Below are 15,299 nucleotides of genomic sequence, written 5' to 3' on the forward strand. Positions count from 1 at the left end.
GTACCATCCTGATCTCTGCTACAATCTTTGAGTCAGTAATTGCTTAATCTCCTTGTTTGATGCTTCTCAGTAAATGTGCTTCTTCCAGTCTTCAGTCCTTATTACCACACACTGCTATTTGTCATTGATTGTTTTTCACTCTGTTTTCTGTGCCATGTCTCTGCACTTTCAACATACGATCACTGGTACTGTATATATAAATTATCATACGCCGCTATTTTCATATGTTGTTTCCACTCTGTTACTGTCATGTTCTGTTTCTACAATGTCAATGCAATATCATGTCTTCTGCACCACTCATTCTCTGTGTCATGCATTTATGGGACATACAGTATATAGATTATTCATGCCATTATTCAAAATGCAACATTCAGTCTGACATCATACCACATCATCATTTATTGTTATTTACTCATATTCGTCTTACTGCCCATAGGCATTAACTGTCTTTTGTAAAGTATACATGCCAGATTACATGATGTTGGAATAAGACAATTTAACAAACACATGAAAAAGAAAAACAAATTGAGAAATCATCAAGGTTCTCCATTTTTCACTTTACATACAGTAAGTGGCTGCATGAATGAAAACTGAGGTATTTTGACTGCTCATAATTTAATAATTTCTAAAGAAAACTCAGTATACTTAGGTCCCAGTAATCTCTAATTCTCATTTGGTTTGATTTCAGATTTCTCCTTGCACTTATGTTTAACCAAGAAAGGGCATATTGTTTTCTTGCAGCCCCAGCACTGTATGGTTTCATGGTCACACACAGGCCACCCACATGCGATACATTTATTTTGACTGCTACTCCCTTTATCCAGTTTGGCCTTAGGCTGTGCCCTGATCAGTTCTTTAAGTTTCTTCCCAAATGATGTATCAGTGCAATGTGCAATGCCCACTACAACTAGTCTATCTGGGTCCCATACACAGTCTTCCTCTAATCCTGTAACAGTAGGGGGCATCCAGGCAGTATCATAGCCTTGCTGGTGCCAGGTAGTAGCCATATTAAAGTTGTGCTGATCAATCTTCTTGACTTTTCCAACTCTTACTCTTAGCTGAAACACCACTCTGTCATTGCTGCTACATGCTAGAGGATAATTCATTGCCTTCATGATATTCCGGCTACAGTATACTCCAGCTCCCAGACTACCTCCAGAGGATGGATGAAAGCCTGATGTAATGATGGCTTCAGCATTGTTTTTATGTGTACCATGGAACATAGTGTATCTATGCCCCTTCCTAGGATGCTGTCCAGGCTTTAGGAGTCTTCGTCCCTCAGTATGAGTTTCCCAACCAAAGAAGTGAATAGACATGATTGCCTTGGAAATAAATAAATAAACAAATAAATAAATAAATAACACATTTAATTCATAAACTAAAGCAGCAGATCATGCTCAGTCTACATTAACTGCCAAACAGAAAGCAGATCTTCATCCATTTATTCAATCATTTTATGTTATTTAAGGGTCTAAAGGAGCCACATGCTGTCCTGGTAGCATAAGATATACAGCTGAAACTATGCCTTGCCAGGTCAGCAGTCCACTGTAGAACACACTCATTAATGAACCAACATCAGTGTATTGAGGGTCAATTTAGACGTACCTTTCAGAATGTGAAGAAAACCTATGCATTGTGAAGGTGAAAGTGGAAAAGATAGAACATTTTGAACTGTAGATATGTGATGATGTTATAAAAACAGGACTTAGACAATAGCTCTGATGTGTAAGGTATCAAACTTGCAAACTCTTCCCTTCAAATCAGGAACAGCACAGTTAATATTGTGCCCACCTGAACACAATGTAAAATTGTACCCAAGGCTAACTGTATTCTACAATTTACAGAATAGTGAGATCAATGTGTATGTGTGTTTTTTATTTTCTTTTTTTGGGGATATATCACGGTCATCCCAGTCTCTCTCATTTCTGTCTGTTACAAATAGATCCTTTTTTTTGAGTGGATTTTTCACCAGTTACTTTTCCTTACATGTTTCTAAGAAATGCATGTTAGTTTAAGTGGCATTTCTCATTTGACCCCATTTGTTAAAAGATGGACAGGAACCCCTTTCAGGAATGGCTCATGCCTTGTGCCCTATGCTATTGCGAGAAGCAGATCATAGAATGTATCATAGTTAACTGTCAAATAATGCAAAGAGTACGCTACACGTGTTTCGCCCTATTTTGGGCTCATCAGGCGTACACACTCCACTGCACACCCCTCATTGGGGATCGAACCTTGGACGTCAGACAAAAGCACTGCGATTGTGACATTGTGAGAAAAAAAATCTTCTTCCAGTTCCAAATTCAGCCCATACCCTCCTCAAACATTTTTTTTAAATCTCTTCTTTAGTCAATATAAATTGGAAGGCTAACTAGATCACAGCCAGAGTTCTGCAGTAGCTCGCGCATTTGATCGTGCATGTGGGATGACCAGTGTGTTTGAAGAAAAGTATCTTAGACTGGCCGCCCAGTATGTCAATCAAGTGGCAAATGCCATAGGGAGGATATATGATAGACTAACGTTTAAAAAAATTTTTTTGAATACAACGTGATCTACCTGCACTTCCTTTGCAATCTACCGGTCGATCACGATCGACGCATCGGGCACCCCTGTCTTAGACTAATAGACTGTCATTTTTCTTCCTTTAATAATTCTTATATTTATATACAAAGCATTATAAGACATTATTTAATTTCCAAGTGTTTTCCTTTTAAATTCCTCACAACCTTTATAGTAAAATTACTCTCTTTACAGCAAAAGTCAATACAATGAGAGAATACCTGAAGAAAAAAAAAGCAGTACACATTGTTTGCACTGCTAAAAGCTTGCAAACTATATAGCATTTTTCAGACAGTATGGTGGAAGCTGATATGATGGCAGGCACCATTCCTCTCTCAGAGACCCTGGTAAAGTGGTCTGCCTTCATAAAAGAAAAGCTCTCAGGGATTAAACATAGTGAACTATCTATAATTTACTAGTGAGAAGAAAGTATTTAATGTTAATATATTTAATGATGTTGGTGCTCAATTATTGCTTCTCATGGAACTATAGAATCAAATGTAATAAATTCATTATTTTCTTACTACCTTACATAAAAGTTTGAATTTCCTTTGTAAAGAAATCACAATCTTGTCCAGGAAACTGAATTATACTATAATGAAAATAAGGAGTGAAGAGAAACAGATGGTAACAGTGAATTTTACAGTTACTGCAGGAAACTGAACTTGTGTCTATCCAAATTGCTTAGAAAAATGAACAAAGATGTAAGATATGAAGACATTCACTTAATCTGAATAATGTGACGTGAGGAGTATTATTTTGGTATTTGAATTTCATGTTACATAAGTTTAGAGTTCACATTACATGATTACTTAGTTTACGATTAGAATTTAGAAAGACAGGCAAGGTATGGAGATCCATTTTCCAACTAAGGTTAAGGGATTGGGACTGTGCCTTCAAGAAGAGGCATTTGGATGAAGCTTTGACCAGTAGTAAAAAAAAAAAGCAAAAAATGAAGGAAAATTAACACATTTTAGAAGAGCTGATGGTTTCCCTGAGGGGAATAAAATGTCTGAAATTTAATCAAGATCCTTCAATATGTCTGTGCTTGTGATACTGAGTTGCCTGTTCTGTTATTAATCGATAACATACTGTGTTATTGTACAGCCATTATTTTACTACTAGTTACTACTAGTATTTATTAAATATTTGTTCTGTTTTACTTTAACTTCTAGTGAGCTATGGAAATAAAAATGTCACTGAAGGAGTTTTGTAAATCTTCTAATGCAGATATGTTCTTCTTCATGAGACACATATCAGTGAGGCTGATATTTAACTTTGGAAAATTTAGTAGAGGAGAAATGTCTTTTAGTTCATGACTTCAGTCTTTCTGCTTTAGTTGCAAATTTGTTCATTTTTCAGGGTCATATTATCTTATATTGGTTACATAAACATGGGTTCTGGGTTTTGCATTAATATAAGATATGTATAAAAATGGTGTAATTATTTTAATTAATGCGTATAATTACAAATATTGTGGGACGAATGTTGAAATGTTTGCAGAATTTAAACAAGATTTCTCAATGCAACAGTTGTGAGGAAAGGACACTCCAGAAAACTTTTTAGGTTGCTTTCATAACAGACTTTTCATGTTGTAAACCTAAAAGTTAAATTGTGACTTTTTAAGCCAGTTTAGATGTGAATGATGTACAGTACTGTATGAAATGAGAAAGAAAGATGCATCCTTTAAAAATAAATTATACATGGTTTCTTGTGTCCTCCCAGTGTAATGTAAACTAGAATAATTGTTAATATCTAAGTTAGGGTTATTATTGTTAACAAAATTTGAAACTAATATGACTTAAGTAACATTTCAATAAACAAAATAAAAAGAAAACTAAACACCAAGTTAAAAAACAAAAACTAGACTGAAATTAAAACAGCCCCCTAAATAAAACTGAAACAAATCTGTAGCTTATACCTTTGTTTTTATTTCCTCAGCTTTTGGTTCTACAGCGAGGACCACCTTGCTTTTCTAGGTAAGTCAAATTAGATTTCTGAGTTTCTTGTAAAAATAAGTCAATACTCTTCCCAATACTTATTTTCTGTGTTATGTAATTCTTATTTTAAACTTAATGGCCTCTGAACAGCTTAGCTTAACGAATACTGCATAACTGGACTAGTGGACCAGGACTTGAGTTTCAGCAAAGGGAATAGCAGCAATTAATTAAAAAAATCCTGCATGGTTTAATTTAATAAAGCAGTAAAATCATGCTGCTCTTTGAGGGTAGAAAAAGATTTTGTTGTTGCTACTTTTATCCCACTATGCAATTGATTCAGAAATAAAAATACATGATTTGTGTGTGCTTTGTGAGGATGATGATGTGAACAAATGGCTGTGACTGCCAATCATTTTAACTGGAGGGAATTTCAAGTGATATTTTGATTAAATTTGCATTCATCCTTTAAATATTATGGACCTCTTCAGATGACCTTCTAATAATCCATCCATTTTTCAATTACCATATATAGTTGGCTAGCGGAAACAGGTGCATATTTTTGGCTACACAGAGCACAAGGAACTAAAGCTCTGTATCTTGGCTAGACTACATTTTATTTCCAGACTAAATTGTTTCAGATAGCATTTGAAAGCCTACATATTGGCCAGATATACTGTATGTGTGGTGCAGTTTATTATGAAGTATGAGACACATGTAATTGACATGTAACAAGCTAATTGACATGCACAATCATGAAGACATGGATGTTTAGTGAGGCTGATAAAAAACAGACACTATTGCTAAAAAAGAAGCAGAAAACACAATATTTATGTCATTAGATGCATTTTGAAGCCAAATGTATATTAGTACAACTAAAATGTGATGAAAATAATGAAGTTATGTGTATCAGATGTATAATTCCACATTTTTAACTTTTTAGAAAGTAACACTTTTAGTATCTGTACCCATTTGAGAAACCTGGGTAATATTTTTGATTATGAATTATTGCTCCAAGATCAGGTAAAAGCTGTTTGCAATGTTGCTTAATACATTCTTCAACTAGAACATTCATACTGACAAACATTGGCACTGGGATAAAGTTATCAAATTATGTGATGAATAGACTGTAGTAATTTTAAAATTTTAGGAACATCACACGGATTCAATCCTTTCTAGTCTATCCTGCTGCTGAGGCACTTATTCGTGCTTTCAGCATCTGGACCACTGTAATGTTCTTTATGCAACTTTTAAAACTTTCAGAAGATGACTCTATTGATAGATGGATATGCATATCTATGATTACATGTAGGCACAGCATGCATTTTTTAATCTTTATCAAAAACCACTTTTAAGATGAAATGAAAACTAAACAGAAATGATTTTCTAACAATATAAACTAAATCACTAAAAAAGTATAAAAGAAATGGTTGAAAGACAAAGACACCTAGCTGTAATTAAACCTAAAATAAAATTACAGGTTAAAAAAAGCACAGAAATATAAACCAATTAAAAATTGAACTAAAACATCCTATAGTGTAAATACAAGTATTGTACTACAGATTATTCTATTTTATTTCACTGATTTGATCTCCACAAATAAATTACTGGCAGAAATTTTATTGAAAACTAGCAAAATACCTGCGCTTCGCAGCGGAGAAGTAGTGTGTTAAATAAGTAATGAAAAAGAAAAGGAAACATTTTAATAATAACGTAACATGATTGACAATGTAATTGTGTTGTCATTGTCATGAGTGTTGCTGGCATATATATATATACAAAACAGATTCCAAAAAAGTTGGGACACTAAACATTGTGAATAAAAACTGAATGCAATGATGTGGAGATGGCAAATGTCAATATTTTATTTGTAATAGAATGTAGATGACAGATCAAATGTTTAATCCGAGTAAATGTATCATTTTTAAGGAAAAATATGTTGATTCAAAATTTCACGGTGTCAACAAATCCCAAAAAAGTTGGGACAAGTAGCAATAAGAGGCTGGAAAAAGTAAATTTGAGCATAATGAAGAGCTGGAAGACCAATTAACACTAATTAGGTCAATTGGCAACATAATTGGGTATAAAAAGAGCTTCTCAGAGTGGCTGTGTCTCTCAGAAGCCAAGATGGGTAGAGGATCACCAATTCCCACAATGTTGTGCAGAAAGATAGTGGAGCAATATCAGAAAGGTGTTACCCAGCGAAAAATTGCAAAGACTTTGCATCTATCATCATCAACTGTGCATAACATCATCCGTAGATTCAAAGAATCTGGAACAATCTCTGTGCGTAAGGGTCAAGGCCGTAAAACCATACTGGATGCCCGTGATCTCCGGGCCCTTAAACGACACTGCACCACAACCAGGAATGCTACTGTAAAGGAAATCACAGAATGAGCTCAGGAATACTTCCAGAAACCATTGTCAGTGAACACAATCCACCGTGCCATCCGCCGTTGCCAGCTGAAACTCTACAGTGCAAAGAAGAAGCCATTTCTAAGCAAGACCCACAAGTTAAGGCGTTTTCACTGGCCCAGGGATCATTTAAAATGGAGTGTGGCAAAATGGAAGACTGTTCTGTGGTCAGACGAGTCACGATTCGAAGTTCTTTTTGGAAATCTGGGACGCCATGTCATCCGGACCAAAGAGGACAAGGACAACCCAAGTTGTTATCAACGCTCAGTTCAGAAGCCTGCATCTCTGATGGTATGGGGTTGCATGAGTGTGTGTGGCATGGGCAGCTTGCATGTCTGGAAAGGCACCATTAATGCAGAAAAATATATTCAGGTTCTAGAACAACATATGCTCCCATCCAGACGTCATCTCTTTCAGGGAAGACCCTGCATTTTTCAACAAGATAATGCCAGACCACATTCTGCATCAATCTGAAATGGCCAGTCTGCAGTCCAGATCTTTCACCTATAGAGAACATTTGGCGCATCATAAAGAGGAACGTGCGACAAAGAAGGCCCAAGACGATTGAACACTTAGAGGACTGTATTAGACAAGAATGGGAGAGCAATCCTATTTCTAAACTTGAGAAACTGGTCTCCTCGGTCCACAGACGTCTGTTGAGTGTTGTAAGAAGGAGGGGAGATGCCACACAGTGGTGAAAATGGCCTTGTCCCAACTTTTTTGGGATTTGTTGACACCATGAAATTCTGAATCAACATATTTTTCCCTTAAAATGATACATTTTCTTAGTTTAAACTTTTGTTCCGTGATTTATGTTCTATTCTGAATAAAATATTAGAAGTTGGCACCTCCACATCATTGCATTCAGTTTTTATTCATGATTTGCATAGTGTTCCAACTTTTTTGGAATCCGGTTTGTGTATATATATATATACACACACACATAAACATATATATACACATATATATATATACATATATACATATATACATATACATATCTACATATATACTGTATATACACATATATATATACAAATCTACATATATATATCTACATATATACTGTATATACCCGCGCTTCACAGCGGAGAAGTAGTGTGTTAAAGAAGTTATGAAAAAGAAAAAGGAACATTTTAAAAATAACGTAACATGATTGTCAATATACAGTAATTGTTTTGTGAGTGTTATGAGTGTTGCTGTCATCAAGGATTTGATTATCATTATTTCTTTCAATCAGGTTCGTATTTGTAGGATGTGTTGTGTTCAAGTGACATTCCGTGTTTGTCAATCGTTGTAAAGATAACAGGTTTCATTCAACGATTCGTTTCTTACTGCATCAATAAACAGCTTGTCTTCCTCTTTATCTGAGACGTGACACACTGCATGCACAGGTTTTTTTTACACTGTCTTCCTTTAGCGGGACATTGACTTTTTCCACGTGTGCTTTGTTTCCGCAGTAGCTGCACTTATGAATATGCTTGTATGTATCACACACTTCATATCTTTTGGCTGCCTTCTCAAATGTGTAATTCGGTTTTTGTTCAGCACTCTTTGGAACAGTTGCTTTTTGTCTGTGCACAGCGTCATTTCATGTGAGCCGCTCGGTGTACATGCATCGAAGGTTCCCAGCTGTGCTGGTGCCATCTCGTGCAATGTCCACGGCTGTATTTAATGTTAGCTAAGACCCGGCACTTAAAAGTTTCTCTAGCAGTTTCACTGAGTTTGTGCCAAACACCACCCTGACCATCTCATCTTCCTCTGTATAAGCACAGTCCTTCACCCGTGAATATTTAGCGGCAGTGTTTCTATTGGATTGCCGCTGACGGACGGCCTTATATGGGCAGGCACTAAATTATGTGGGAGGCATAACTCCACCTCCCACGGGCATCGAGCAGAAGTCTATTATAGTATATGGACGAAAAAATAGGTTCCAGTTATGACCATTACGTGTAGAATTTCGAAATGAAACCTGCCCAACTTTTGTAAGTAAGCTGTAAGGAATGAGCCTGCCAGATTTCAGCCTTCTACCTACACGGGAAGTTGGAGAATTAGTGATGAGTGAGTGAGAGTGAGTGAGTGAGTGAGTGAGTGAGTGAGTGAGTCAGTCAGTCAGTCAGTCAGTCAGTCAGTGAGGGCTTTGCCTTTTATTAGTATAGATTTAACCTGCAATTGCTTCAGGTGGAAAGAATTGTCTCACAAATACAAGTACTGACTGCATAAATTCTGCTTAAAAATTCCAGATGAGGATATAGTGGCTGGCTGGGAATGTTTTAAAATAGGATAAGGAGGGCTATTGTGAAAACTACACTCTTAAAAATAAAGGTGCCAGAGTGGTTCTTCAGAGTGATGCCATAGGGGAACCAATTTTGGTTCCCAAACAACCCATCAACATGAAGGTTTAAGAAGGAATATTATTTATTTAGATCTGTAACAGGTTTCACACAGTAAATAACCATGAAGAGATAGTAACATATTTGTGAAATACCAATGGGTTGTGATTTTGAAAGGACTGTTGCTGCATGCTTACATTAAGAGAGGGAAAGTCCAGGTTTTCTTATTCTGTAAGTGTCCTGCTAAGTAGCCAACCATACATTAAAGATTTTCCACATTTTCAGACATCTCTCAGAGCACAAAGAACCAATTTCATATGCAAAGAACCCATCCCAGAATAAAATGGTACTTTGTCAAGCAATAGTTGTACGAGAAGCCACACAACCCATTAAAGAACCATAAAGTGTCATTAAAGAACCAAGATTTTTAAGTGTGTGGGGCTGTACTATTTAAACATTTTGGTTGTAGCGACACATACACTATCTACCCTTGCTTGTTCATCACAGTAATATTTTTCATAGAATTAAAATGGTTGGTGTGAAATTTTAATTGCGCACCTTATACATAATACCAATCTAAACAATAAGGTTAAAGTTTCTAAAGCTCTAAATATTCTGACATCCCCATCACTGGCATTTGGTCTGCATCTTAATATTGGTAAGTGTGAATTCTCCCAATTAAAGGAAAGTACTACAGCTTGTGAAAAGGTAATGTAACTTTAAGGAAAATGATCAGAGCTTGTGTTTATAAAAATGTTAATGAAAGAATTCAGTATAACTCCTCCAGCTTATGTAATAGTTATTGCAGGGAGGCTACTTGTACCACTGTATCATCAATTGTCTAACATAATTTGGCTCTTTTTAAGGTTTATATGGAGGTTTAAGGTTTCCTTTTAAGGTTTATATGGTGAAATAAGTATAATAAGATTGATTAATAAAAAACAGTTTTTTTGGGGCTTGAAAGCCATTCACTGTATTTCCCTAAAAATGGATGCCCTAAACGTCTTCATGCCTAAAACCTCTGGAAGTGATTGAGCTTAGTCTCAGAAAACTGAAAAAAAGCTTTACAGTGCTGGTAAACAGTATCTGCACCCTTTCTGATATCCTTTATTTGTGTATATCTGTCATAATGAAGTCTTCAGAAATAGAATATCAAATAAAGGACACCAGACTAAACATATAACACAATTTCTAAATTTCTACTTAATATATTTAATTAATAAATTACCTGTACTGCTATAGTGAAAGGTAATACCCCTCTTAGTTACTCACTCAAACAGATGACCAGGGTTAATTGAGATTTAGAGTAAGTGCTTAATTATTTTAGTTTAGTTATTTTAGTTTTACGTAATTAATTTACACCAGTTTGCAGAGATTTGTTTTCACTTTGATATTAAACAGCCTTTTTCAGTTGATCAGTGCCAATAAAGCCAAATTAAACTCATTGTGATACACTGTTATATAAAAGTAAAATGTAATAATAGTGCTGTATTATCTGTCAAATGGGTCTGACTCAGTTCAGCATACAAATAAAATATAAAGTTGACACAAAAGTAGAAGATATAACTTGTCAATTTATTTACATCCTTTTGTATTTTTTGTGAACATAATTATTTTAAAATAATAATTCATTCATTTAACTCATTACATTTATATAGCATTTTTCTCACTACTCAAAGCGCTACCACACAGGTAGGACCCAGACCCATGATATCTTTACTGCAAGGCAGTAGTGTTACTGTTGCGCCACCAATGTCAAGCCTATATAATAGAAACTGATACAGACAGCAATCCAAAAAGTATTCTGCCTAGTTTTTCATCTGAAAAGGCAGGTGCACGCTTCAAAGCAAAAGCCTTTTATTATATAAAGATAGTATGCCATATCACAAGATCCAAGTGGGACTGAAGATTTGAAATGGTATATATGTGAGCAGGATTGTCATATCATTCCAGTTCCTTTTGAAAGATTAAATTAGAGGCGAGTTCTTGCTTTCATTGTCCTTATTTTAATTTGGTTTTTTTTTCATTTTTTGCAAACTGACCATATTAACAAAAATTGTGTATAATAACTTTGCAATAGAATAAATTGTCCAGAAATAACCCAACCTTCAATTATCATTAAAAATGGTAACTCTAATTACCTGGTCATGATTTCACAAAATGAATTTAAGTTTTGAATTAGTAATTTCAAATTTCGCAAGCTTTTCACAAATGCATCACTCCCTAAAACTATTTTCAAAGGGATTAGAATATTTTCCTGCTGGTCAGCATTATTCCATGGTAACTTCAACTGAATTACAAAGTCAAATACAAATTCAGAAACAAACTGCTGCCTGTGATCCAGCCCCTATACCTTGATAAGGATGTGTAGAATTATAGCAAACATCATATTGTATCTATCTCTCTATTATGAAAAAAAATCCTGGAAAGGAAAAGCAAGGCGACGAGAAGAGATCTTCTCGGAAGTTCTCGGAAGAAACTTAAAAGACCTGCAAGGCACAAACAATATCAAATACGAGCACAGCCAGCAAAACACTCAGTCGTGTAAAGGCACATAGCACACACAGATCCTGTGCTCTCAGCACATATAAAGCGTATAAGGACAATACGTTCTAGATAAAACGTCAATGACTAAGAAAAAAAGAAAGAGCAGTGCAGAGAAAAGAGACCCAAAAGCACTGGAGAGAAAAAAGGGCAGATATGAGATTATGAAAGCAGTGGAATTCGAAAGGCTCAAACGAACGATGGCACAATACACATGCAGAGAAAAGTAAAGAATATGAAAGCAGTAAAATTCAAAAGTATTGTAGCGTCCCAGCCAGGTTGAAGCCTTTTTTGTTTTAAGTGACTGTTAGGTCCGATTGAGGGAGGGCGGAGTACAACACGGAAGAGTGATAGCGGGGTATTGATTGATGTGGTAAGGGGGGGGCGAGACATGGGGAATGAGGGGTTGGAGAGGGTGCTAGAAAGTTGTGTTTGGGGTTACGAAGCCGGTGATTGTTCAAGTAAAACTATTGTGACACTTTATTACGTCAGTCACTACAGTATCAAAAAAAAGATAGTAAAGATTGCATTAGAGCAAACAAAATGAAATTAATCATCAGGACCAGGTGTAATTGAAAAAATAACAGGACAAAGCGAGGTTAGAAATAAAAGGTAAAGATCAGAAAACAAAGTCTTTTCACCTTTACATCATTCAATACACAAAACGTAGATTTACATAATAATGGACCATACGCTATGAGAATCTGTGGTCCCGCAACAGTTAAAGCAATGACAAGCTTAATTTCAAAGAACACACAATTCGGTCAGGTGTATATTTATGATCACGGAGAAGCGATGCAAATTTTAACAGAATTTAACATTTTAACAAGAAAGGTAATGTATATATTCCGCAAATAACATTAGACACCAAAGGAGAGCTTGAAATGCTATTCGTATTAAAATGTTTACAGTTTCCAATGAGAATAGCTTTTGCTATGACAATTAACAAATCACAGGGACAAACATTAGAAAAAGTCGGATTATTTATTAGATAAACAGAAACAATATTCACTCATGGGCAGTTACATGTTGCGTTGTCACAATGTGTCTCCAAAAACTGAATCAAAATTCAATGCGATCTTGAAGAAAAGGTAATTCCAAATATTGTTTTTAATGAAGCTTTAAAGTAAAAGTACAAATAATGAAACTGAAACAATTCCAAAGAAACAAAAAGCTTTTAAATTGTATATCCGATTAACCAAACACAGGGGTTGGTGAGCAAAGTGAGCAGGCGACAGAGCCCCCTAGTCTTATAAAAAATACTTTCATTTCGCAATTGGGTACCTTTACTTTGAAGTTCTCACGTATCATTTGAGAGAATGCAGACATCGGGTGTCTTTTACGTGTACTTATAATTGTCTATTGATGACAAAGCAAAATTGGAGATGTGAAAATCGCATTGAACATTAACATTGAAAATCAAATAATGTTTTAGCTTCTACACCGTTGACTTGACATTGGTATATGTTATTTCTTATTTAAAAAAAACAGTTATGCTCCCTAAAATACCAAAGCTGTGAATACACTCACATATCATCTTGTACGTTCGTGTCAATTTTATGCGTCTACTGTACCTACTAAGGTTATGTCGTTTTGAAAACCATTTTAATTTCTACAAAGAAAATGACATTTAAAAATGGACACTTGTGAGCATAGTATTTCAAGTAGTGAGTTAGGTTTGTATGTTTCGATGACTTTATCGTTTAATTTTGGAAAGACTGAGCTTCAAACTGCAAATATCAATCTAATGATGTGGGAAACATCCGCAGAAAATATAAATCACACACTGGTGAGGAAGATATCGACATGTAAAGCCTGCGCTGTTAAGTCACCAGACGACTTCACCCAGTTCGCATGGTAAAACGAAACTTATCAACGTATGCTTTACCACTTAGTAAAGCGTTAACAATTATATATATAAAAAAAAACAAGCACACGATATACTACTTACTCAACTTACAAATGTCACTGTAGTAGAAATGTTTTTTTTTGTTTTTTTTTTTTTAAAAAAGGTAAAAACTGGCCAGCTGTGTCAGCAGTCCCGATATTCGGTTTCCACGGCAAGAGTCGCCCCAAACTCGAGATTTTACTTTCGTTTACTATTACACACTTCCCGTTTTTCTTACGTTTTCGCATGACGCTGGCCAGCACGCAGAGCTTGACATGTCAGCCGATTCCGCGACACTACACATCAATGGAAATTCCAAATTTGTTAAAAAAAAAATACTACTAATAAATTGTACATCTTTTTGTATATTTAAAATATGGAACAACAACCAGTGCGATGTGTTCTTTTAAAAATACTATATATTTCATAGTTTTATGTTAATTATAACATAACATATTAAAAAATATTATTTTATAAAGTAGAATATTTTAGTTTCCAGATGTGTGCATTGTAGTGTACATATTTATGTATTTTGTGTAATTGATAGTAAAAGGTGAATTTTGTGAATTTGCATTCGCTTCTGGATTACAAAACCCATTTCCTGCCTTTCTCCGGACTGTGGTCAGGTTGATGCAGGGGAGCTTCTTCTTCAGCGTGTCCTGTGGTGCGAAGCTCCAGCGTCGTGCCTCGGAGTAAAACCCTGTTTCTGAATTCCCTTCTTCAATAGTTTACAGCAGGGAGAGACACACAAGGCTTGAATGCATAACTTTTAATATTAACTTACAAGACGCTTCTTTCAGTTCAATAGACAAAATAACAAGCAAACAAAACAAACTAAGGACTGACTAATATACTGTACATATAAATTGAATTATCCATGCCTCAAATACTGGTAACCCCGCCCACACCCTCCACATTCAGAAAGATCTGGATGTTAGGCTGCTGTTTTACACTCTTATTCCAACAATTGTACAAGATTACTTTGTGTTTGTGTGAACAATACACTCAGCACACAGTAACTGTACTGGTTGGCCACTTAAACTAAAATATCCTGTATTTAGTGCAGTTAATAAAGTGAAAGGGAAGGTCTACAAGATAGTAGTGAGACCAGCTATGTTATATGGGTTGGAGATGGTGGCACTAAAGAAAAGACAGGAGACAGAGCTGGAGGTGGAAGAGTTAAAGATGTTAAGGTTTGCATTGGGTATGACGAGGATGGACAGGATTAGAAATGAGTACATTAGAGGGTCAGCTCAGGCTCAGTGGTTTGGAGACAAAGGCAGAGAGGCAAGATTGTGTTGATTTGGACATGTGCAGAGGAGAGATAGAGGAAGGCGTAAGATTAGGTTTATGGATGTGATGAAAGAGGACATGTAGGTGGTTGGTGTGACACAGCAAGATGCAGAGGACAGGAAGATATGGAAACGGATGATTCGCTATGGTGACCCCTAATGGGAGCAGCTGAAAGATGTCGACTTATTCTATCCATTCATTTTTTAATCTGCTTATCTAATTAAGCACTTTGAGCAAGTGAAAGGTGCTATATAAATAAAGTGTATTATTATTATTATTATTATTATTATTATTATTAATAGTAGTAAAAGTAGTATTGTTGTTGTTGTT

At 35.5% G+C, this 15,299-nt stretch overlaps 1 protein-coding gene across 2 annotated transcripts; it reads right to left on the reverse strand.

Moving 5' to 3' along the window:
• Window positions 1-376: 376 nt before the first annotated feature.
• LOC120535741 (gig2-like protein DreN) lies at window positions 377-13,971 on the reverse strand. Of its 2 annotated transcripts, none has more exons than XM_039763772.1 (2): window positions 13,749-13,971; window positions 377-1,322 (listed from the first exon to the last, which is right to left on the reverse strand). In XM_039763772.1, the coding sequence occupies exon 2, from the start codon at window positions 1,314-1,316 to the stop codon at window positions 663-665; it is 654 nt and encodes a 217-aa protein (XP_039619706.1). In that variant the 5' UTR covers window positions 1,317-1,322; window positions 13,749-13,971; the 3' UTR covers window positions 377-662. The 2 variants fall into 2 exon arrangements, with proteins under 2 accessions (XP_039619706.1, XP_039619705.1); XM_039763771.1 differs by having other exon boundaries at window positions 13,740-13,971.
• Between the last annotated feature and the right edge of the window lie 1,328 nt (window positions 13,972-15,299).

The sequence above is a fragment of the Polypterus senegalus genome, chromosome 9, assembly GCF_016835505.1.
Source record: "Polypterus senegalus isolate Bchr_013 chromosome 9, ASM1683550v1, whole genome shotgun sequence".
Lineage (NCBI taxonomy): Eukaryota > Metazoa > Chordata > Cladistia > Polypteriformes > Polypteridae > Polypterus > Polypterus senegalus.